The 26,566-nt window shown below is 33.9% G+C and overlaps 1 protein-coding gene across 4 annotated transcripts in view; it reads left to right on the top strand.

The window, feature by feature from the left end:
* USP34 (ubiquitin specific peptidase 34) overlaps window positions 1-26,566 on the top strand; it is a 249,863-nt gene that overhangs the window by 118,311 nt on the left and 104,986 nt on the right. For all 4 annotated transcript variants that reach the window (XM_045054250.1, XM_045054251.1, XM_045054249.1 and 1 more), the window contains 10 exons: window positions 22-149; window positions 8,750-8,839; window positions 11,121-11,216; window positions 16,498-16,580; window positions 19,035-19,189; window positions 20,165-20,278; window positions 22,070-22,169; window positions 22,274-22,433; window positions 25,146-25,272; window positions 25,369-25,516. In XM_045054250.1, the coding sequence (XP_044910185.1) occupies window positions 22-149; window positions 8,750-8,839; window positions 11,121-11,216; window positions 16,498-16,580; window positions 19,035-19,189; window positions 20,165-20,278; window positions 22,070-22,169; window positions 22,274-22,433; window positions 25,146-25,272; window positions 25,369-25,516 (1,201 nt within the window). The remainder of the gene's footprint in view (window positions 1-21; window positions 150-8,749; window positions 8,840-11,120; window positions 11,217-16,497; window positions 16,581-19,034; window positions 19,190-20,164; window positions 20,279-22,069; window positions 22,170-22,273; window positions 22,434-25,145; window positions 25,273-25,368; window positions 25,517-26,566) is intronic.

The raw sequence follows: 26,566 nt of genomic DNA, 5'->3' as shown, positions 1-26,566 counted from the left end.
ATGTGTATACATTTTTTGCAGGTTAATCTTTCTGAAGGATTAATAAATGAAGCAGAGAAGCTTCTCTGTTCCTTAGTATGTTGGTTTACGGATAGACAGATTCGAATGAGATTCATTGAAGGTTGCCTTGAAAATTTAGGAAACAACAGGTAAATGGGAATTTAAAAAAATTTTATATAGTAGTCAAAGTTCCTTTTGTGTATTCTTTACTGACTATGGTATGTTGGACTCATAGCATTTAATGAAACATTACCAACCAAAATTTTTTTTTTTTTTTTTTAAAGTAATTGTGGTTTTCTTATTAGGTTCGAAGATTTTTTACCTCATAAGGTTCTTTTTTTTTTTTTTAAATTAGACCTTCTTTTTCGGCACTTGTGACACCCTTGATTAGATATCCTGCAACAGAAACAAAGTAATAACAATACTTTCTTCTTGATTCTGGAAACATAGTGGTGACTGCTGTGTTTTCAAATTTCAGTTAAATGTTCTTGAACTGTTTCATGTATAAAACAACCTAAATAAGATAAATGAAGTTAAACTTAAGTGAAATGCAAACATTTTGATAATGGCATTGTTCTTCCATATTGGTCGATCTTTTATGTCTTGACTTGTGTCATGCATAAAGAATTAGGCTGGTGGTTTTTTCTAGTTTGAATTCTGCCATGTACTTCTTACTTGGGCTAAGATGATTACCGCAACTTTTGATTTTCAGTTCTTTTTCATTGGTATAGTTTCAGGTTTCCTTTCTCTTACACTGCTTTGGTAATGCCATCTCTATTATAGGGCATTCACTTACTAATTGAATGTATTGTATTCTGTTCTATTCATACAATGTTTTCAGCACACTCTGCCTAAGCCTGATACAAATATTTAATTTTACTGAATGCTTTAATAAGCTTTATTTTTTTTTATTTTTTTTAATAAGCTTTAAAGTTTAAATGCTATAAACTTTTTTTTAAAACTCAGTTGAATTAGAAAAAGTATGTGTGACAGTTTCTGCTTTTTCTTTTAAACGGTTATATAGTTTGAACAGTTTCTTCACGCAGGTATAAGAAACCACTTAATAAATAGACCTCTGTTAGCACATCAGTTACATCACTTGACATAAATTCTTTAAAAGGAATGCTTTTAATGGCTAGATTAATTTTTTTTTAATTTATGTAGGTAGTATAGCAGTTAATTTTAAAATGTAAATTGTCTTTTAGACGTCTTTGTGAAACCAGTAAACAGTTTTTTTAAGTGGTTGTGACAGTTTATATTTCCCATATGTGCATCTGCATACCCTAAGACCCAGCAGTTCCACTGCTAATTCCAGCAGTTCCACTGCTAAGTATGTGCCTTACAGAAAGACATCCAGATGATTGCCAAAATGCACATTCAAGAATGTCCGGGGGCACCTGGGTGGCTCAGTTGGTTGAACGTCCGATTTCAGATCAGGTCATAATCTCACGGTTTGTGAGTTTGAGCCCCACGTCGGGCTCTGTGCTGACAGCTCAGAGTCTGGAGCCTGCTTCGGATTCTGTGTGTGTCTCTCTCTCTGCTCCTCCCCTGCTCACACTCTGTCTCTCAAAAATAAATAAAGATTTAAAAAGTAAAGTAAAAAGAAAAGAATGTTCATAGCTGGGGTGCTTGGAGTGGCTCAGTCTGTTAAGTGTCCAACTTTGGCTCAGTTCGTGATCTCACAGTATGTGAGTTCAAGCCCCACATCGGGCTCTTTGCTGTCAGTGCAGAGACCACTTCTGATCCTCTGTATCCCTCTGTCTCTCTGCCTCTCTCACCCCCCCCCACCCCACCCCAAAAATAAATAAATAAACAAACAAACTTAGAAAGTTCATAGTAGCATTATTCAAAATAACTGAATAGTCTTTATATAGCTATCCAAGTGTCAAAAAAGAATAGAAAGGAAAACTAAATGGTGGACTCTTTGTTGAATGACATTATAGCAGTAACATTGAATGAACTATAGCTGCATGAAATAGTATGGATGAACTTCACAGATACAATGTTGAGTGTAATAAGCCAGATATAAGAGAGTGTATCACTGTTACTCTATTTATGTAAAGTTTAAAAACAGGAAAATGATTGTATTTAGTAGTCAGGATAATGGTTACTATTGGGTTATGTAGTGACTAGAACAGAGGCACAATGAAAGCCAGATGTATGTTGGTAATGATTTATTTCTTGATGAGGGTGCTCATCATACAGATATGTTCACCTCCTATTCTGAGTCATTAGGTATACACTTTTTCCATGTATACTTCAGTAAGACTGTGTGAAATATGAAACATCATGCAACCTTTAAAGATTTTTTTTTAAGATTATATCAATATAGAGGCATATAATTACAGGCTTGTCTGTTAAAAAAGATTGCAAGCAATATGTGAGACTATAAAATGGTTAATTTTGAGAGAATTGAGTACTTTTTTTCTTCCTTATGTTTTTTGATTTCTTATTTTTCCACAGTCATCACACCTTTAAAAGTAGGAAAACTTAAAAGGGACAGAAGGAAAAATAAGTGTGTAAAACGGAAAATAGTCAATCGGATTTTTTATTAAGCTTTAATTTGTCCACTCCCAGATTAGTTGAAATTAAAGCATTTTTCCTTTGTTCACTTCCTGTATCCTGATACAGTTACTTAATTAATGCTTTATTGAGTATGTTGTAAACATGATTACTGTGTTGCATTTAATTTTGCCCTCAAACTTGACTCTTCAGATGGTTGCTGTATCATGCTAGTTTTGTAGTGAACGACAGTCATATGTGATAATATTTAGAGCATAATGGCATTTTTTAGCATAGGAAATACACACCACATCCAGTGTATACCAGTTAAACTTACCAACATTATTATGCAAGTTGAAAAATTTTTGTACATCATTGGTCTGGGTTTCTTGATAAACCAGTGGTTTTCAGTGGGAGTGATCCCCCCCCCCCACCCCTTGACAATATCAACCAAGATATTTTTTGGTCGTTAACACTAATGAATGGTATTGGATGTATTACTACAGGCCAGGGACGCTGCTAAATATCCATCAATGCAGAGAACAGCCTCTCCACAACAAAAGGATTACCTGGTCCAAAATAGTCAGTAGTGGCATCTGAATTATAGAAACCCTAAAGAATATAAGAATTCTTTTTCAAATCTAACCCCTGGGTTTACCATCAGAAAGGAGTGTTGCATAAGGATGCTAATATTAATGGTAAAGCTCTTCCTTATGTTGAAACAAATGGGCCACTGCAACCTTATTTATCATTTTCCTGACATTTGACAAAAGAACACAGAAGTCTACTTCTTGGTGATGTCAGTTTTTTATGTACTTAAGGAAGCTTTATCTTTTTATTTTCTCTGTACTATTATATTTTCTTTGCAGTTCCTTACATGGTTTATAGACCTATTAGCATTGTTTGTTTTTCCTTTTCTGTGGTCATATTCCAATTTATTTGATAAAATGAATCTAGTTTTTGGGGCACCTGGGTGGCTTTGTTGGTTCAATGTCTGACTCTTGATTTTGGCTCAGGTCGTGATCTTGTCGTTTGTGGGATTGAGCCTTGCATTGGGCCCTGCGCTGACATCATGGAGCCTACTTGGGATTCTTGCTTGTCCGCATGTGTGCACTCGCTCGCTCTCTCAACTATAAAACATTAAATAAACATTAAAAAAATAAACTTAGCTTTTTTTTTTAACAGTAATATGGGCCTATTCTCAGGAAGCATAGAGATCTGAAAAAGAAAATTAAAGCCTTCTATAAATCATCCATAATTCTACCATTTATATGGAACCGTTGTAAACACTTTTTTTAAATGCCTTGCCTAATCTCTGATATGCAGCATGTGTGTGCTTTGTGCACATTTAGCCTCAGGCAGATTGTTTTATAAGACACAGAAGAACATTTCAAGAGTGCAGGAAGTTAAAAGTTACAGAAACACACAGTAGACTGCTTTGCAGAATGTTTTCATAAAGTGAGAGTGTGAGGCAGATGGTAGCTCCCACAACGAAAAGTCCATTTCTTTTCAGGCTTGTCTCCAAGGCTGTCCTTTGAGTAGGATGGATTTAGGGGTTGGGTTGTAATCAGCCCCTTTGGTTTTTTATGTTTATTAGAAGGCATTTCCTGTACCTAGGCACCCCCTGAAGATTTGTGTCCTCCCAAGAATTGAATTGAGACTGGAATTCTGTCTCCTATGCTATTCTTGATCCTGTGTATGTACTTTACCACATATGCTCAAAACTTTTGCCTTTGTGTACAAAAGATGTCTTTAGTAAAGTGATCATGTGTCAGGGGCCCTGTTTATATAAATAAAGGTTTGTAGGGGCGCCTGGGTGGCTCAGTCGGTTAAGCGTCCAACTTCAGCTCAGGTCACGATTTCACAGTCTGTGAGTTTGAGCCCCACGTCGGGCTCTGTGCTGACAGCTCAGAGCCTGGAGCCTGCTTCGGATTCTGTGTCTCCCTCCCTCTCTGCCCCTTCCCCGCTCATGCTCTGTCTCTCTCTGTCTCAAAAATAAATAAAAACATTTAAAAATAAAATAAAATAAAATAAATAAATAAATAAATAAATAAATAAATAAATAAATAAAGGTTTGTATAATTAACAAATGGATGGTACTATATACTACTTTTGTTTTCTCCTCTATAAAGACTATATTCCATATAGCATTTCATGTCAACTTTTGGTATATACTATAATTTATAATGACTGAAAAAGAATTTTGTAGAATGCATCAGTCTTTTTTTTTTTTTTAACGTTTTATTTATTTTTGAGACAGAGAGAGACAGAGCATGAATGGGGGAGGGGCAGAGAGAGAGGGAGACACAGAATCTGAAACAGGCTCCGGGCTCTGAGCCGTGAGCCCAGAGCCCGATGCGGGGCTCGAACTCGCGGACCGCGAGATCGTGACCTGAGCCGAAGTTGGCTGCCCAACCGACTGAGCCAGTCGGGGGCACCTGGGCGCCCCTAGAATGCATCATTCTTAAAACATGTAGTCCAGGATTAGGAAAAAAATCATTCAAACATAACTTTGTGAATAACATCAGCAAACGTGTTCATTCTGTTAAGGCAACATAATATTTTATTGGTGGTAATTACAGGAATATCATACTGTTACCTAGTAATAAGCTTCTGGTAACAGCAGTAACTCTTGGATTGAAGCAAAGAGCTAGGGCATTTTAGGGTAAAACATCTTTTATTAAGTCTAAAATTAGTATCTTGTCACTCTGGATCGTTGAACCATTTTATCCTTAAACACGTTGTTGCTTATGATTGTGTTTTGGTATTTGAAATTTTCACCCTTAGAAGAAATTGTGAAATGTAGGTTTAAATATAACAGTCCTTTTTTTTATGTTGAGTTTTGTAAGCATATCACCAATCAAAACTGGGCAAAAAAGTTGATAAGTCAGTTTAACATGTAGTTGTTACAGGAAAAAATCTACAGTATAATTTTAATTGGAACAGGTTGGTGTATATCTTGTGACTTTTAACATTGAAATATAAATTATTATTATCACCAAATTATCTTCCCTGATTTTGTAGCTATTAATAATTTTCAGTCTGTAATCACTTTATATCATTTTTTCCTTTTAAATTTAGCAGTTTAAATAAAAAGTATTATTTTGGGATCATTTAGATCATTTGATCCAGATTCGGTCATTTCTTAGAAACTATTAATAGTGCTTTAAATGTGTGTATTTTATGTTCTTAGGAAATTAAAAAAAAATTTTTTTAATGTTTGTCTTTGAGAGAGACAGCGTGAGTGAGGGAGGGGTAGAGAAAGAGGGAGACCAAGAATTCACAGCAGGCTCCAGCCTCCGAACTGTCAGCACAGAGCCCAATGCAAGCCACAAGATCATGACCTGAGTGAAAGTCACACACTCCACTGACTGAGTCACCCAGGCACCCTGATCAACTTTTAAAGAAATGTTTTAGTCCTGTAAAATGTAATCTCTCCCTGATAACTCACAGTTTGTAAATTGTCCTATTTTTCTGCATTCCTATTTTTGGTTATTCAGTTATATGAACCATACCATTATCCACTCATCTAAACCAGTATCCACTCAACCCCTGGCTCCCTATGCATTATTGTCAAGCAACATTACATTTCATGAAATGAAAACATGTTTATTGTAGAACATTTGGAAAGTAAATTTAAACAGTCTAAACCTTTAACACCATTGACTGCAAGAAATAATCAGATTTTCAGAAAATATATACCTATTGCACACTATAAGACTTGTCAATGTCTTCTTAAAGTAAGATATATCTCTTTCTAGATTTTGTTTCTTTGTATTTTAAAACCATTGTTAAAATCACTGGGCAAACAATTTTGAAATTTGCTTTTGTGATTTTAGATGAAAATTTTGTAGCTATGTTAATAATTTTCAGTCTGTAATCAGACTGAAATTTTTTTTCTTTGTGATATCTCTTACTGATTTTATGCTTATAAAACCTCAGGTCAAGTTAATATGTATCTTTTCATTCTATTTTTTTATATCTTAATGTTTCTAAAATTTTGTCAAGAGCTTTTAGATAAAAAATCTAAAATTGATTGCTCCTGATTCTCCATGGTCCACTTTTCCAATTATCATTATTGTGCAGCTTGTTGAAAAATATTAAAAAGTTTAATGTTAAAAAACACACTTAAATATTTAAATGTTTGTAAATATTTAAAGAATATTTACTTGACACTTAGTGGATATTAGTCACTTACTGTCTCCATGACTCAGTTATGTACTCCTTAATCTGTACCAGTGTGGTTTTGATCCTTTAACATTCTATTAATATGCTGTTTCTTTCGTCATCTGTTGGTATTTTTTTTCTGTCCTCATCCTTCATGACTGTATTATTATTTTACACTTGCTCTTCCTCCTTCCTTGAAAATCTTGCCTTTAAGTTCTTTGCTAGATCATTATTTTAGATAATCTATATTCATTGTGCACCATATGCAGGGTTTTTAAATGAATAAGACAGTCATTGCTCTCATCAAGCACATAGTAGTGGTAGACACATTAAATAAGGGATTATTCATTAGGTGATGATGAATGAAAGAAAATTGGGAAGGAATAAAGAGGTTTCCTTGGGCAGTGGAAGAGTGTTCAGGGTTCATCCTCTGTTGACAGTTGAGGAAACTTGAATAAAGCCAGGGAAGGAGTTCTGCACTAGGGATAATAAAGAGGAAAATTGGAAGGAAATTCCGTTAGACTGATAAGAAAATGGGTCAGATCACACATGGCTTTGTACTCCCAATGTAATGCAAAAATATAATGCATTTCTCCAATTTTGGGTTTTATTCAGAAACAAGAAGTGTTTGGGGTGTCTGGCTGGCTCTGTTGGTAGAGCCAGAGTCGTGATCCAGGTTGTGAGTCGTAGAGCCAGGTTGTGAGTTCAAGCCCCATGTTGGTTCATGGAGCCTACTTAAAACAAAAACTAATTTGGAAAAAAAAAAAAAAAAAAAAGAAACAGGAAGTTTTCTTTTCTGATTTCTCCTACTTGGTATTTACCATGTTTCTCTTCCATTCTGAAGTGCAGCCCTACACTCTGATTTTCTTGGTACTCTTCTCAAAAAGAGTAGGCATTTTGGGGAACTTAACTTATATGGCATACTTTGCTCTTTTTAAAATTTTTTTCATGAAGTAAGATAAGCCTTAAAAAAAATTCACTATATCATTGGAGTTTGTCCTTCTTTTAAGGCTCATGCAGCCGACCTCCTTGCCTATTGAGACTTCTGGGATGTGTGCATCTCCATCTTCCCTGTACCCCTTTCTTTCAGAAGATAAACACTCTCAGATCTACTTAAAGTTGTAGAGCGATTTCATAATCCGTTTTTTGCTCCTTCATACTTGAGGTATATGGTTTGTTTCCATTGTTAACATGGCTCATAATGCAGTGATTTTCAACTTGGGTGCAGATCATACTAAGTGAGAATTAAGGAGAAAAGGATAATTTGCATAGTTTAAAAAATGTTCTCTATATTATTGCTGCTCAGAATGTGGTTCACAAACCAGTTTGAGTATCACTTGGGAGGTTAGAAGTGCAGAATTTCCGGGGTGCCTAGGTGACTCAGTAAGCTGAGCGTCCGACTTTGGCTCAGGTCATGATCTCACGGTTGTTGGGTTTGATCCCCACATCAGGCTGTGCTGACAGCTCAAGCCTGGAGCCTGCTTTGGATTATCTGTCTCCTTCTTTCTCTGCCCCTCCCTGACTTGTGCTCTGTCTCTCAAAAATAAATAAATGTAACAAAAAAGTAAAAATAAATTTTAAAAAAAGGAAATGCAGAATTTCTTACCTCAGACCTGCCAATTAGAATTTGCATTTTAACAAAATTCCAGGTGAATCAGCGCACATTAAATTTTGAGAAGCCCTGTTCTAGGTAACTTGCTTACTCTGCTTGTCCCTATTTTCCTTGATTAAGTTCTCAGAAGTACCCATGACTTCTTAATTTTTTTTTTTTTTGGTTCATGAAAGTATTCTTTATTTTTAAATGCTCTTCATTTGTTTTTCTGCTCAGGTATTTATAGTGTATTTTACTTTATCTTAGATTGGGATTTTAAAATGGGTTTCTTGCCGTACTGTATAAAATAAATTTAAACTTTAAGGAAAAAATTTTCAGTGTTATATAAGAAATATAGTTATAATGTAAAGTTCATTAAAGTCCTTTTGTATTTAAGATTTTTAATAGCTGAATTTATGTAAAAAGCTAGAATTAGCAATAGTATCTAAAATTGTTTTATTCTATAAATACCTGTTTTTGCTGTTTCAGATCAGTAGTAATTTCACTTCGTCTTCTTCCAAAGTTGTTTGGTACTTTTCAGCAGTTTGGAAGCAGTTATGATACACATTGGATTACAATGTAAGTAAATAAAAGAAACAAAAGTATTCATTTAAAATTTGTTTGATTATCATAGTCATCAAAGTCCCATGGATATTTTATTACTATCAGGAAGAAAATCTGACTTTTGTTTTCTTTGTAGTTTAAGAAAAATCATGTAGCAAGTAATGCTCTAATTTTAGGGTGAAGTTTTGTAGTATATCTGCCAAAGGACTCCTGAAACAAGAGACACACTAAAATAAACAACATAGCGTGCCTTTTATTTTTCTCATTACTAGGAATTGATTATAGACATTGCATCATGTTAGGGATAATTTCGACACCACCCTGTTACTCTTTAACATTTCCAGAGAATTTAGGATTAATGAATGTTAAAGAATGTTTTCAAGGGTAAGTAGTTTGATGTGAAATTAATCCAAGCTTTGGTAATATTCTTGAGAAAGTTGGCTAACAGGAATTTCATTAATCTGTAAGAATGTGTTTATTTGCTTTATTCAAAATAGACTTTAGGAGAGATTTCAGGGACATTTAGATTTTAGGAAAAATCTATTGAGGGATTCATTTTTGAGGTCAAATAAGATAACTTTTTACCTAATTCCTTCTCACATCTAAGATTAGCTGTTAACAGCACTTGTTTGCTTTCAAAGTGAATATCATTTAGAAAAATTCTCAAGACTTCACGGTAGTTCTAAATAGGATGAAGCCCTCAAAGCCCTTGCTGTTTTTTGCTCTTTTAAATGAGACCTATTTAACCTGAACCTCTATTAAAAAAAAAAAATCCTCTGCTTTTAGTTAATATTATAGTATGACTCTAGTGACAATTTAATTTGTAAGTGTAGGGAAGGTCTTTCAAATATTATATGACTCTAGTGACAATTATAGTATGACTCTAGTGACAATTTAATTTGTAAGTGTATGGAAGGTCTTTCAAATACTTAACAGAGGCATAGGGAAAAGCATTTAGCATACTTTAAGTATAAGAAGAATGTGAATCTAGTTTCATTGACTCTTCAAATAGTTTTTAAATGGTTGAATGATAGAATTCTGATGTATTAAAAGGGATTTTACTTGTAGCTAACCTGGGTAAGTTGGTGACATATTTGAGATGTCATTTGAGGAGATTTATATTAAGGAATAACAAAGAATTACATCTTATAGAAGTGGGAAACTTTGTATGGTCAGTTACTTAACAGGTACCTGAACCTAAGTGTATAGAGTTAACCTTTTAGCCTAGTCCTTAAATTAAATATAAATAAGCTCAGTTGATGGCATTTCATAGGGTTTCCCTCCTGAAGACTGGATCCTACATCTTCAGTGGGTCACTTAAAAGAACTCTGAGCTCCTGGGGTTAGTTGGCAGCAATAATAACAAAAAAAGTCCTGTGAATTTATGTGCAGCAGCACTCAACATTTGGTATATATTATCTCTTAAATTCTTATGGCCCATATTTTACAGTTGGAAATTGTTATTCCTTATCCACTTAGTAAATCTTCAGGTAACCAGCAAACAGACTTCAAAAGCTTAGGTTACTTGCCCAAAACATGCTCAAGTGTATTGGAACTGGTTTCAAACCTGAGGCTTACTGGATGTTTTCTGTGTTAACTTCACCTTCATCAAGGGATTGTAAAGGCGAGAGTTAACTTATTTTGAAAAGAGGGCTATGGCAAAAATATGTAAATTGTATCAGAAGTTTTGGAATTTTAATACTTCCGTACATTTTAGCAGATACATTGGTAGTATTATGTGAAATATATTCTGTTAGTTATGGATGCTGTGGACCCTGGGATCTGTGATTGTATTTATCACTTTTCTTTTTTTATTCTAGTGTTTGTAGGTTATTTTGGAGTTTAATACCTGATTTTTTTTTTTTTTAACAAATACTCCACAATAACAAAAAGAAAAATCAAGTGACTTAGTAAGGTTATGTTGTATGTGTACTCTGTGCCAGGCATTCTGCTAAATTCTAAATAATGACCAAGGCACATAGTCCATTCTTGTATGGACTGAATCCTACTATTTTTTAATATTAACTCACATTAGTCATTTATAATTAACACTTGTCAGACATTTTATCCTCTTCATAGAGATTGAATATTTTGAGATTAACAAACAATAATGACATTTTAAATTCATAAAAATTAAGACCTATTGCTTTGTATCTTTCACAGTTTAAATATAAATAGAACCTGTAAATTTTTGGTAATTAGAAGAATTTTTAGATCTGTATTTTTTTCTTTTCCTAGAATAGATTTATTCTCTTCCCCTATGCCTTTAAAATTACTTTTGCTTTCATTTGGGACAGGTGGGCAGAAAAAGAACTGAACATGATGAAGCTTTTCTTTGATAATTTGGTATACTATATTCAAGCTGTAAGAGAAGGAAGACAAAAACATGCGCTGTAAGTATTTAACTAGGTTAGTTATGTTTAAATACTGATTGTCTTTTCTCTGAAAGATAATGTCCCAGTACTTTTATTCCTTTTCTTTCATATAGTAAATAAATGTGATGAAAATTTTAGTTGTAAAAATTTTAAGAGAAAGAAAGGCTCTTTTTTGTTTTAGTTGGAGAATTTTATAACGTTATTTTTATAATTTTTACCCTTAGGGACATGTAGGTTGTATAACTTTTGGGGGTTGATTAACCTTCACTGTTTAGTTCTGTTCAAAGTCATTGTTTTCAGGAATTAAAAATTAACTCCCTGCCCCCCTCCCCCGCCATCAGCAATATCCTTGTGTTACTATATTAGGGCATTGATGCTGAAATTTTAAAATATTTCATCATTATGTGACTTTGGATAAGAATTGGTAGAAATGGTTCAGTGGTATAATGGTATTTAAAGCTTCTTACAGGGACATGTCTGCCGAGAAGGAAACGTAAAATTCAGAAGGTTTCTGCTTATTAGTCAATTGGTGGAGATTGATGGCTAAGTTGAGAAAACCAGTTTAATGTCAATATCAGCTAGCCTTAGTATTTATTGAGAAAATATTGATGTAGAAGACTTCCACATAGATGAAAACTGAGCAGACTGTTCAGAAAAGTCATTCACCTTTAAGGCATACTTACCTCCAAAATTGAATTATTTTTCCCCATAAATCCATTCTGTCTCCAGATTTTACTATGTCCTTTAGAGTCCCACCATCCTCTCAGTCACCTGACACTTGGAGACTTTGGGGCCTTTTTTGTTGTTGTTCGTGTTGCTCTGTCATTTCCAAACATGAGAGATGATGATGATAAAAATAGCAGTGTTCATTGATGTTTACTATGTACCAGATACCATTTAAGTATTAACTTCACGATATGCAACAACGCATTTGAGGTAGGCAGACTCATTTTAAAAATGAGAACATTTAAGCTATGAGATGATAAGTAACTTGCCCAAGGTCACACATTTTATAAATAGTGGCACCAAGGTTATAATTCATTTTATAAATACATTTTATAAATACTGGAATAGTCTGCTTTCTCTAATATTCTTGAGTTCTGCATTATAAATGTCGTCATTGTCTAGTTATCTTAGTGCTAAAATATATCCCGTGTCTTTTCACAAGTTGACATTCCCACAGACACTGTTCCAGGCCTATTTTCCAACCTCTGGATCAGGCTTCTGGATCAGGCTTCTTGCCTCATTCTCCCCTGTGCTCATTAATTCCTTATCCTTTTTTTTATTAGGAATGTAATACAGTACTGGAAGAAAGTACCTGGGCTTGACATTATTTTGATTAGTTCCCTCCCTAATAGACTCTTAATTATTTACCTCATGAGTTTTTTTTTTTTTTTTAATTTTTTTTCAACGTTTATTTATTTTTGGGACAGAGAGAGACAGAGCATGAACGGGGGAAGGGCAGAGAGAGAGGGAGACACAGAATCGGAAACAGGCTCCAGGCTCTGAGCCATCAGCCCAGAGCCCGACGCGGGGCTCGAACTCACAGACCGCGAGATCGTGACCTGGCTGAAGTCGGACGCTTAACCGACTGCGCCACCCAGGCGCCCCCCTCATGAGTTTTTTTAAGAATTAAATAAAATAATTTAGTAAGTTGCACCTGGCACATAGGTTATCTATAAAGTATAGTTACCTGACTAAAACAAACTATGGTATAAAACAGACAACAAACTTGCCCTTTACCCTCATCTAGATTCTTCACCGTATAAAAAATAAATTTCCAGTTTCTTCAGCCTAGTATTTTTGGCACTCTAAAATCTAAACTCAGCCAATGTTTCCTGTTTTATTACTCAGTGATTTTTTTTTTTTTAGACATCCTATTCTATAAGCCTGTCATTATTTCTGAAATACCTCCTTAAATTTATTCTATAGCTTTGTTTACAAAGTTATCTCTACACAAGATGCATGTCTTTAAGTGCTATTAAAATTCTAAGTGTTCTTCATAGTCTGTATCTTCCTTTTAATTCTTCTTGAAGCAGAGGTTGAAGATAATCATGGTTTCCTGAATCTGAGCATCTCCATAGATCTGTAAAAACCACAACAACAACAAGAAGCAGAAATAAAACCACACATGACCCACATCTTGAGCATCTTTAGGAGACAGAATTCAAGTTACTTGTCAGTAGAAAAATGCTAAGTTACAAAAGAACTTTCACCACAGCTATAAGCCTGTGGGCTTGAAGAGCAGGGATGGGAGGCTTAAGAAAGGCGTGTGGAAGACAAGACATAGGTGAATCATCTTCAGAAAGACAAGGTCCAACATAAAGTGCCAAAAAATAAACACAGGTCTAAGTCTTGATAGTTCATAGCATTGTGTACAGGGAAGTTGCTCACTTTGTTAGTGGAGTGATAGGTAGATCATCATATAAGCATTGCTTTTGTGGTGAAAAAGGTAAATAGTGGAGTGGTGCTCTCTGGAGATGAGTTTTATACTTAGGGTACACAGTATCCTTCCAATCCTCCAGTCTGCCTTGTTGCCTGACATCTTAAGGAGAATAAAACCATAGAGAGATGTTGTCTGGCCTGTTTTGATAGAACTCCCTGGTTCCATCAGGCTGTAGAACAGAGTTGTACATTTGCTACCCTTTGTTAAAGCATACTGACCTCTTGAGTTTGTGGCCCATTATTTTTTAATTGTTCAGTAGGAATTTTAGTAGGCAAGTTCTAAGATGGTCACCTAGGATGAAAAGATTCTTGTGGTATGAAAGCTTTCCCAAATAGACATGTTACATATTTCTCAAATCCAGTGGCCTCTCGAGAAAATCTATCTGCATCAATATTGAGGCTACAATTTTTTTTTAAGGTATTAGTTTGCTGTTAAAGTTTCATGCCGTTAGGGAGATTACTTTTGTCCTATATTTCCTGTAATGTCAGAAGCCATGGACATGCCCATGAGAAGATTTCTGTATTAATACTATCTTTGTTTTGCATCTCAAGAAATTTCCTGCTGGCGATATCAGTAGCCAGTGAGACCCTGACAGAGCAGACAGAGTCCTTTGAAGTGTGGAGCCAGTGGCTCTACTATGGAACCTGAAGAAGAGAGGACAAAGGGACTGGGTCCATGCCTTCTAGGGTTCTGGGTCCGTTACTCTGAGTTGTATGTATAGAAGAAGGAAGTATTCAGGAAATGAAAGCACTTTGTACAGGACAAGACTTCATTTCCCCTTTATGTCTGTGACCTGTGCCCCCCCAGACTCAGGCTCAGAGAAGTATGGTAACTTACTTAAAATCACAGAACTGATGGATGATACAACTCGAATTTGAACCTGTACTCCAAGCCTTCTGCTATCAAATCTGTCCTTTTTAGTAGAAGGTTGAGAGCTGTTATGAGCTGTTCTTGAATTTTATCTGGATGGCATTCTCGTCTGTGAGTTGCTTACTGTATTCCCTCCTCCCCACCCAGCCATCTTGCCACATGTACTTTCATCTCTACAAAGGGCACTGCGACAATAATGACACAAAAGTTGATCTTTTCTTTGCCAACATTAACATGGGACAGTAAGGAACAGCAAAGGTATATCCACCAAACTTAATCTTTAAACCTTAGAAAACCTTAACTTTAAACTTGAACAGTGAATGTAGGATATTTTGAAACCAGCTAATTTGGGAAGCTTTTAAAATTTTGCACTTGCTTGAAGGTGATAGGAAATTGATTTAAGCTCTTTGACTCTCTGTAACCTGTGATATAGATCAGGGCTCAGACTGGTTGCTGCTGTTTGTTGGCAAAGCAGTTTGGACAGTTCATCCACAACCAGCCTTTGATTTGTAACAGAGAGAGAAGAACTCATGATTGATTTGGGGGGATGGGCTAAATGGGTAAGGCACATTAAGGAAGACAGTTGTTGGGATGAGCACTGGGTATTATGTATAGGGGATGAATCATCGGAATCTACTCCCGAAATCGTTACTATACTATATGCTAACTTGGATATAAATTTATAAATAAATAAGTTTATTTATAAATAAGTAAATAAATCCCCTCATGATTGATTTAGTTTCATTGATTGGGTGCTCAGATGCCTGTGGGAATTAGAGCATTGTATTACCACAGTTCTCAGGGTTGGTAAAGGAATCCTAAAATGCAAACCTGATGTCAGTCCTCTCTCCCCTCCAACACCCTTCTGCGACCTCCTTTTCCATCCAGGATAATACCACATTCTTCTGTTTGATATTTCAGGCTGGCCACAGTCTGGCCCCTGACTACTGCTTCAGAAGCATCTTCTACCCACCCTTCCTCCCTCACAGACCAACATTTGCTTCTTAAAATACTGTTTCTTTGCGTATGCTTACAAACTGAATTCCCAGAGAACCGTGTGAAATCACCAACTTAACAAGCCTCCAATTCTTACATTAACCATTGATTTTGTGCACATGAATTATAATCATTTAGATTTGAGGTAACATTCAAAAATGCCAATTTTGTATTAGCTGCATTCTTTATGAACTGGATTTATGGAACTGATATTCGTTAAGCATTTCTTGTTTAAGGAATATAGTGTTATCACTGGCGGGACAGTGATAATGAAACATGCAATTTTTAGATGGAGATGCAGTTTTTTATTTAAATATTCTAATCTATGTGCATATTGCATAATTTCAAAATGGCGTATTTCTTTTGTTCCACTGTTACATTCTTACAAACTTTCTCAGCTAATTTAAAAGTATGTTTTCTAATGTTTGCAGATTTTTATAATTTATTAAATAACATAAATCTCAAACATACCATTTGGCTTTATGACTTTTTTTTGTATAACCAAAGTTATATACAGTTGACCTTTGAACAACACGGGTTTTAACTGCATGTGTCCACTTACATGCAGATTTTTTTTTGATGAATATAGTACTGTATGTGTATTTTCTCACAGTTTTCATAGTAACATTTTTTTCTAGCTAATTTTATTGTAAGAATATAGTATATAATAATACATACATAACATACAAACTATGTGTTGATCAACTGTGTATGTTACCAGCAAGGCTTCTGATTACCAGTAAGGTATTAGCATTTAAGTTTTTGGGAAGTCAAAAGTTACATACAGATTTTTACCTGCATGGGGTTTGGCACCCCGAAACCCCATGTTGTTCAAGGGTCAAGTGTAACTAAAATATTTAATAATTATGATACAAAAGTGGAATTTTACTTCTTCGGTATAATTTAAGATTAGGGCCATTAAATCTTTAAAAATAATTAAGAAGTAGGATCTTTCAGTTAATTATTTTAATGACTTTTTAAATATAGGTACAGCCATAGTGCCGAAGTTCAAGTTCGACTTCAGTTCTTGACTTGTGTGTTTTCAACTCTGGGATCACCTGATCATTTCAGTAAGCTTTTTAATCAGTCTTTTAATCAGTCTTTTAATCAGTTTTTAGGTCTGTATTGACTCTTGGAAGAGTCGAGTTAAATGTGCTCATGCCTTTAGATTTCTGTAGTGATTAATTAATATTAATTCATATTCTTAATACCAAATGTCCTCAGTATGTATGGCAATATGAGCGTGACCCTGACACATTTTTGCTTCAGTCTCTGAAAATGCCAGTTTCTCAGTGGATAAACAACTCATCTCAAGAACAAGATATTTAGGGTAGGGAGAAGATACTGTGTTTAGGAGTACCTGTATTTTTATTTCTTTTAATTGTAGAATCCTTCTTTCACTCTCGTTAGAAACAACCACTGTCTATGTATTATTATTAGAGGTAATCTTACCCAAATTTGCTTGGCTTCATGGGTGATAGAGACATTTAGAAGACCTTCCTTTTACTTAGATTAATCTCAAATTCAATTTCATTAAAAATTAATCTTAAAAATTAGCCTGGTAAATTCAGGGTGTGGATCATATCTAAATCCACATGCTAAATGTTCTCAGAAGAGAAGAGGAAGCTTGATTTATTTTGGCCAGAGCTCGTTTTCTCTTGCTAGACAGATTGTGTTATTTTTCACCGTTCACACTCTTTCTGTGCGTCCATGTCAACCCAAACCAACCCAGACTTGGGTTAGGACATTCCCTTTCTTTAGCTATGGTTAATATAGTCAAACTGTTACAAAGTGTTTTGCTAGCTGTGAGGTGTCATTATGGCTCTCTTAATGTCCACATCTATGCTTGAGATACACTGCTTATTTTACTGTTTAATTTCTTCAAGTTAAGCTCTTTGTAACAAATGCCACGAAAGTGATACCACAAGATTATAAAATGAAGACACCTGTTTTTGATAGGAAGCTTTTGTTTCATATTGTTAGGTTTTTTATCATACCCATTATGACTGACGATATACAAGAAATAAATAATGTAAAATATAAAAAAACCAATCTTATACACGGATAAGTCAGACCAAGACAGATACTGTCCGCAAAAATAATTTCATATGACCTTTAAGTTTCATGTTTATTTAGTATAGATTCTCACTGGAAGCCATTCACTACTCTTATCAGTATTTGAATAATGAATTATTTATTTTGCTGTTGCCATCTCAGGGAGCATGGTGTAGATTCTTTGTGTATAGTCTTAAAACAGTTACTGTTGAGGTAGAATCAAAGCGAAGACTTCAGTTCTCCCATATGATTAATTGTTCTTCTCTTATTGGCACAGTTCCTTTCAGGGATGATATAGTTATTCCAAAGTTATATTCAGTGAGTGAATACTGATTTAATATACCAATATCTACTTTCTTAAAAAAATTTAGTAAAGTCTTATGCATTGCCTATTGAATGTGAATTGGTGATTTCAGTCATTTATGAATACACTTCTGTTTTATCATATAGTTTACTGTAATTAACCTGGATACTGTTTTTCTGTTTTTTGGTTTTTTTTTTTACAACTCTTTTCTTCTTAATTATTGAATGTATTTTAAATTAGATACTAAAGTTGGTTCTGGATTTTTTGTTGTTATTTTTTAATATTGTCTCCCAGGGGTATAAATTCTTCAACCTGTATGGTTATGTGAGAAACTGATAGATACCTATTTTCTGATCAGATTCTGTAGACTGATACTGCTACTAGGTAAATATTTTCTGAAGCCTTTTTTTTCTATTCTGGATCTCATCTACTTTTTCCAAGAAAGAGGTTTCTTATGATTGTACCGTATTTTGCCATCCTTTCTGATTCGGGAGCAACCCAGGCTTTGGACCCTTTATGATATACTTTAAAAATCCCTGTGATGCTTTTATTCTACCCTTTCAGATTTTCTCCTTTATCCACATTCATATTTGTGATTGCTTATAATACCTTCTTTTTGGTTCTGACCCTTTCTTTTGCCTTCTTCCTGCCAGACTTTGGAATCATTTAATACTTGGGTCAAAGTACCACACAGATTTCATTTCATTGCATTGGCTTCCCAGCTAATTGAATACCCTGACATGTTGCTGTTTTCTTTTTTAAGCAGTCAATTACATTTTGCTGTATTCATCATACAGATCCTTTTTTCCCCCATCATTTCCAAAAATAATGCTCATTGATATTTATTGTTTCTCTTCTATGTGCACAGAATGATCTTTAAACGTGATGTGTGTGCACTGTTAACCCTTAAACCTTAGAACTGACTCCTCAACTTTGAGGATTACCTCACCTTAATCATGTTTATTGTAATACAGTGGTATGTCCGTATTACTTATATTTTGCCTTTTGAAAGTATAAATTGTGTGAAATCTCTTGTAAGATAATTTTTATAAAATGCTATAAAATATCTCCTTGATATTTTTGCATATAGTGGTGCTTCTAGTACATTGAATTAGGACTAAAACATTGTATGTACCATGATTCAAAATTTGTAATTTTTATCTAGGGTTAAGTTTAGAGCAAGTCGACATTTTATGGCATTGTTTAGTAGAAGATTCTGAGTGTTATGATGATGCACTTCATTGGTTTTTAAATCAAGTTCGAAGTAAAGATCAACATGCCATGGGAATGGAAACCTACAAACATCTTTTCCTGGAGAAGGTAATTTTATTTCTTGACAGTTTTATTGTTTATGTTCTTTTTCCACATTTCCTTTTTATCTCTTGAAATACAAATTCTGTAATGTTCATTTTTTCCTCTTGTGACACAAATTTTTAAAATAGACATGTACTGTTTTTCAGCAGTCCTTACATAATTTTGCCACTTAGGCTTTACTTTAATTTTATCCTCTATAGTCTTTATATTGATATGAATATGAGTAAGAGCTGTATTCTCTGAATCTTCCTTAGTTAAATGGCTGTGGTTTTAGCCAATCCTATGGGAGATACAAGCCAATCTCCAGATTTTTTGTAGATTCCTAGAAAGTCATTTTTAGGAAGCACTGTCATGTCACGTTATTAAAGATATTTTTCTATCCAGTTTTTGTTCTTTTTTATCAGATGCCACAGTTGTTTCAGGTAATAAATTTCCATTTTAATTTTGAAACATTGATGATAATAAAGCACTAGACTTTATTTTATATTTATTTTTGAGATTACATAGACTGCAGAATCTCACATTACTTCTGTGGTAGAATTGAATATATATGAATGAGTTTTGGTACGTATAAACTAAATCACTTAATAGATCTACTACAAAGCTACACATGACCTTTGGGTGTCTTCATTTCAGTCCCTGACCTATACACAAACTGTACATGTAGCTACACATCTAATGAATGTATATAGGATAGATATACAATAAGTGATAAAATGTTTTATTCATGCCCTCTGATTTGGAGCTAGTTATAGGTATATCTTAAAAATTGAAACAGATATTAGGTTTCAATTATGACCTGAATAAAATTTTCATTAAATTAGTATCTATTTTAATTTTTTAAATCAGCACTAAAAATTTGAGCGGATACATTTTCTTCTTCAGTGGTTTCAATAAAATTAACTTTGTTAAATTTGTTAATCTAAATTCAATAAAATGCATTAATCATCACACTAAATTAGCTTAAAATTTTTTTTTTAGATGCCCCAGCTAAAACCTGAAACAATTAGCATGACTGGGTTAAACCTGTTTCAGCATCTCTGTAACTTGGCTCGACTGGCGACCAGTGCCTATGATGGTGGTTCAAACTCTGAGGTATGGATTTAGACCTATTATTTTATTAGGTCAGCTTAAGGAATTTTTCTTTTATTTCTCAAAGTAGATTACTGAATTATCTTACATAGTCTACCAAGCAGAGAATTTGCTAACTATGAAGACTGTTATTCTTAGGTTTTAAAAAGTTTTATCTTTTGGTTTTAAAAAGCTTTATAAAGCAGATATGGTGATTTTTTTTTTTAACAATTTCTTTTCATGTTTATTTATTTTGAGAGAGTGAGAGTGAGACAGAGCACAAGCAGGGGAGGGGCAGAGAGTGAGGGAGAGAGAGAACCCAAGCAGGCTCTAGCTGTCAGCGCAGAGCCTGATGTGGGGCTCCAAGTCACCAACCATGAGATCATGACCAGAGCCAAAACCCAAGAGTCGGACTCTTAACTGACTGACTGAGCCACCCAGGTGCCCCAGATTTGGTGACTTTTTTGTTATCAAAGGTAACCCTGGTTGTGCTTAATAATGATAACTTATTACACATTCCTTAGAGCAGAAGAGGCAATCTGAGTGTTCTTTTAGTCCCCTAAAAGCTCCTAGATAACATAATCAAGTAGTTTTGTCAGTTTGAAGGTTGATTTGTCTAAAATCTGATTTTTATGCCATTTGTTGTTGCCAGGCTTTTACTTGCTCTTGGACAGCACTATGGAATAGAATCTACCTTAAATCATCTCTGACCATGAGGCATGACCATCCTTTCATGAATGCTCATGAATTGCTAGACTTACTTCTGGCTTACTGTTCTGTTTGCCTCATTGGGTGGCTTCTGGGTTTTCTTGAATGCATTAATTCTTAGATTCTTCTAATACAGACTAATTATTTGAAGTCTTCATTGGACGTTCCAGTTTATTAATGCTAGCTTTGATTGAGAGTATCTACTCTCATTTTTCATGAATTTTCATGAGAAATTGAGGCTGTGTTTATAAAGACAGGGAAAACTGATGTTAACCTGTGTGGTAAAGAATAATTTTAATTGGATCTGCAATGCTTTCATAGGATCTTCTTACCTTTTTTCTTTGTTTGAATAGTATTTTTTTTTTTTTAATATTTTGGTCTTAATTCTTACTTTTATACATTTCAACTTGGTAATTTCAGGCAACCAGACAGATCTGTTTTACCTAAGTATTTATATTCTAATTTTGAGGTAATACTGCTTTTTAAGTGATGATATGAATGCTGAGGCTGTTCAATTACCTATCAGAAGGGTACCTTGCTTCAGCCTGCCCAACTTTTGAGAATTTTGATTCCACCTTTTCTGTTTTCAGTGAAAACACTCTCTTTGTCATCTCATACTTAACATCATAAATTTAAGTGACATTTGGGGTTAGCATATTTTTAAAATTTTTCTGTGAATATCTTCAAGCAGTGGCTTTGTCACAGTAAGTTGGATGAAAGCATTGAAACTTTTTTCTGCTAATTATGTGTGTTTTGTTTTTATTCACCTATAGCATGTTGTGGGGATTTGAGTTTTTCCCTCTACATAGTCACAACTTTTGAGTGAAACATTATGCCCCCTCCACACACACAGAGTTAACTGCTTTATAAATAAGTAGTTTTAGAACCAATAAAGATATATTTCAGTAGTTGAGGAAACTTCCAAGGCTCTTATCATAATTCTTATTATTTAGTAACTCTGTAATAGGAATTGCCTCTGAGTACTGTATAGGTTATTAAAGGTCTTTGATAATGTGTGACTTTAAGACTTGTTATTTCAGTCTTCTAATCATTTACGTTGTTTGGAAGTGATAAAATTTATAAATGTCATTATATTTTCTTTCTTAGCTTTGTGGTATGGACCAATTTTGGGGCATTGCTCTAAGAGCACAGTCTGGTGATGTCAGTCGAGCAGCTATCCAGTATATTAACTCCTATTATATTAATGGTGAGTGTTTTGAAATACTGTCTGTGAGGATTTTTATGTGAGAATCTTTTGTTTGGCTATTTTTTGTTTAGTTTTTTTAACATAGCTAAACATTTGATTTTCAGGTAAAACGGGTTTGGAGAAGGAGCAAGAATTTATTAGTAAGTGTATGGAGAGTCTTATGATAGCTTCTAGCAGTCTTGAACAGGAATCACACTCAAGTCTCACTGTTATAGAAAGAGGACTCCTTATGCTGAAGACACATCTGGAAGCATTTAGGAGAAGGTAATTTTTTTTATACCACATTATTAACAGTGAATTTCAGGCTTTTTTTTTTTATTCCTGACATGTACAAAAGTATTCTTAAAATTAAATTAAAGGTTTTGTTGGGGCAGGTAGAAAGCTTAACTTACCACAGGTGAAGGGTTAGTAATAGAGGTATTTTTATTCATGATATGTACCACTTTGCCATGAAATAGGCAATATAGGTTCCCAGTAAATATTGTGGAGCTTTAAAAATTCTTAAACACTGAGAAGATATGCATGAATAAGAATCTCTAGAAAGAATTCCACCTCTAAGAAAGTATTACTATGATTGAAAGGCAGAACACCACCACCAAAAAACGTTTCTAAAACCCTCACCAAGAACATCAAATAATCTCTCATAGTTGAATCAAGTTGAGTCATTTGTTTCATTTGCTGTTTTTTTTTCTTCCTGGACTAGGAGACAGTATTTTAATTTTGAATTTCCATTTACCATGGAAACATGATCAAAAAATTCTGTGTTAATGAATATCTGTATAATTAATTTAGACATACCCTGTGTAATACAGAAATAAAGCAAATTAACATTTATGAATATATCGACTGAAATGAAAGGTGAGTAGATAGTTTTAATTAAGAAATTCTGTTTGTTAAAAATCATGAGTAAATGTAAAAATACAAAGAACTGTGTTGGAAAAAATTGTTAAAATTAATCTCTCAACTTCAGAGGTTAGTTTGATAATGAATTTTACAATTGATATTTATTGAGATTCTACTTAGAATATCAGGAAATATTGAATAAAAGATATTCTACACATTCCTTATAAATAACATGGCTTCATGATTTTGTATATTTGGGCATTGCAAAATTCTTTATTTTGATTATGATTGCAATTTGTGGGAATTATACTTAAGTAATTCCTTGTGTTTTTAAAGAATGTGTAAGGGAACTCTAGAGTTTTTTTGAACAGAAACATCACAGTGCCTTGTAACTTTTACCACTGTAAAAATAAAAATAAATAAGCAAATGTGGTGATGTGTCTTATTCAAATTCATTAAAAAATTAATACATACTATTTATAGTAAATTCAGATATTTTACTAAGGGAATACTACAGAAAATTAAAGTCATTGTAATCTATCTCTTCCTATTGGAGATAGTTACTGTTAATGAGATGATATTCTTCCAAAATATCCTTTTTTGCTGCAGAGTCTACAAACCACAAACCAAAAAGGGCCTATTGGTTCAAACCCTTAGTCTTCACACAGTGTTACCTGTGTTTTTCGAATAAGTATTTAAAAGTCTTTAAAAGTAAATTAAATTTCAATGGTGCTTTTTATAAGTTGAATGAATTTCAGTTCAAAAATCCCTTCTCAGATATACAATTTTTTTCTAACTCATGAAAAATGATTGTAGTATCCTTCGATAGAAATCTTTATATTTGTTCATGTTTCACTCTAGAAGTTAATGTTGGTATTAAATAACTTACATAAATACTTATTTTTTGGGTGCCAAGTAGAGAAACTAGGAAACGAATATTCAAAAAACTAAGATCTAGTGTAAAAATGTCAGGTATTTTTATGCACATCTTTGTGTAGTATCACTGTACAATTTCAAGTGCTTAATGTGCTTAGTTCTGATTTAAAATTGCCTAACATTTATAGAACTACAGTATAAAGTAATGATTGTGTTTATGTGTTCCTTATATTAAGAGAGTATATAAAACTGTCTTTTAAAAAAGATTTTCTTTAAAAAGAAAAAAGGTTATAATTTAAACCGTGGTTCTCAGCCATAGTGATTTTGTTTCCCAGGGTACATTAGATAATGTCTGGAGACATTTTTGATTACCACAGCTGAAGGGAGAAGGGACTACTGTTGGCATTATAGTGAGTGGATAGAGACCAAGGATGCTGCTAAACATCCTATAGTGCAGAAAGCTGTTTCCCCTACGTCCCCTTGCCCACAACAAATAATTATCTGGCCTCAAAAAATTAAGATCGCTCTTTTGCTCAGCCATAAAAGCTGGACATTGAATACCTTCTAGGAAATCAAGTCCATTTATTCCTTTACTTTATGTCCTATTCTAGAATTGTTGGGTAGTTTTTGACATTGGTAATTCTTTTCTTAACTAAATTCAGGTATCTTGGATCCTGTCTTCAACGACTGAAAATCAGTTAGAAAACTGACAGTATTTAGTGAGTCACCTGCTAGATGCCTTTCTTCCTAAAGATTAGTCTTTGTGATTTTATTTTATAATTTTAGCCGTCATGGAATCAGTACTCAAATTCTGTTAGGCTGGTTAACATATATTTACTAGGATACATTTCTGTCTCTGAAAAATGTTTCCTAATCCTTTTTTTTCCTCTTCTGAATGTAGGAATGAAAACTTGCCATTTCACTTTCTGGATTAGTTTGTTGCTTTAAATTCCTCCTGCCTCTACTACTTCCCTCCACTCCCCCCTTTAAAAAAAATAAGTAATCTTCTCAATGGGTTTTTTTTCCCCCCCTCAGTAATTTTTCTTGGAAACTATTTTTTAAAGGAACTCTTAGCTGTATTTATGCATTAAAGTTTAATTCAGTGTGATGAATCTAAACTTAGTGCTGTAGAGTACATTGGAATATGCTACAACCTTTTTGTGGGCTTTTTCATTTTGTGAAATATTAACAACTTCTGTAACATTTAATATGGGTTAAAATGATATTCTTCCTATGTGTGGTTTTTGTGTGTTTTAGGTTTGCCTATCATCTCAGACAGTGGCAAATTGAAGGCACTGGTATTAGTAGTCATTTGAAAGCACTGAGTGACAAACAGTCCCTGCCGCTAAGGGTCGTATGCCAGCCAGCCGGACTTCCTGACAAGGTAGTTACACAATTTTAGTTTCAAAATTGGTAACATTTCCCAGCTCAAGTAACTGTTTTTGTTGTATTTTTAAATTGGTTGCATCTCATATTTCAGATGACTATTGAAATGTATCCTAGTGACCAGGTAGCAGATCTTAGGGCTGAAGTAACTCATTGGTATGAAAATTTACAGAAAGAACAAATAAATCAACAAGCTCAGCTTCAGGAGTTTGGTCAAAGCAGTCGAAAGGGAGAGTTTCCTGGTAAGTCCAATGTTTAAATTTTCATATTTTCTAGGTTCTGTTATATATGAACTTAGAAACTTTGGTATCTAAGGTTCTAGATACCTTTTGGTATCATGCCATTGATTCATAGGAAAGTATTAAGGGTTGCTTCAGATGCTTTTTGCAAACATTTTTCCTCATTTTTCTTAAAATTTTATTTTTGAAGTTGTTTGATAAACAATAAGAGAGTTAGAAGTTTAGGTTTCCCTGCACTACTTAAGTACCCAGTTGTACCCAATAAATTTTCTTTGCTATTTTGATATATTTTGTTTCCCTTTTTTCCCCAGAGCATATGAAAATAATACACCCTTAAATCCCACCTGTACATCTCCCCTTCCCTCCAAAAGAGTATCATATTAAATTTTTCATATAGGCCTGAAAGGTATATTCCATTCCTCCTTTATTGTTACCACTAGTGCATTTTTAGTGTTTTTCCATAGTACATAAAATATGAGTTAATCAGAGGAACAACCATGAAAGGAAGCTGTTATAATATCAGATCTGTAAATTTTAAGTAAAATGTAATAGGCTAAGTATATATTTAGAAAAAAAAATCTTAAAGTTTAAAAGCTTAAGGATTTTCAACCTGCCTATGTGCAGTAATTCTTTGGCATCTTTTAGTAAGGTGGATCATACTTAAGATGGAACCACAAGTGTCTTCTCAAGTATCAGATCTTTAATTTTGTTCTTGATTAATTAATAAATATTCTTGGTACCATAGAAGAGTTGTTGAAAAGTGTCCCTCCTACCCCTATCTCTAAACCATCCATTTCCCTGCTTCTGAGGCAAATGCTGTTGTTGTTTTCTTACATACCCTTTAAGATATACCAAGATTTAATGTAAGAATATTCATGTACTTAAAACACAAATGGTAGCATTCTATTTATACTGCATGTGGAAAGTCACCTCATTAAATCTACATATCCTATTATATGGTGGTGCCGTGATATGTTTTACTAATCCTCTGTTAATGGACATTTAGGTTGTTTGCCTTTTTTTTTTTTTTTTTTTTTGCCATTTACAAGCATG

The sequence above is a fragment of the Felis catus genome, chromosome A3, assembly GCF_018350175.1.
Source record: "Felis catus isolate Fca126 chromosome A3, F.catus_Fca126_mat1.0, whole genome shotgun sequence".
NCBI classification, from domain to species: domain Eukaryota; kingdom Metazoa; phylum Chordata; class Mammalia; order Carnivora; family Felidae; genus Felis; species Felis catus.
The sequence above is the reverse complement of the archived record's forward strand: the minus strand, read 5'-3'. Positions and strand labels throughout refer to the sequence as shown.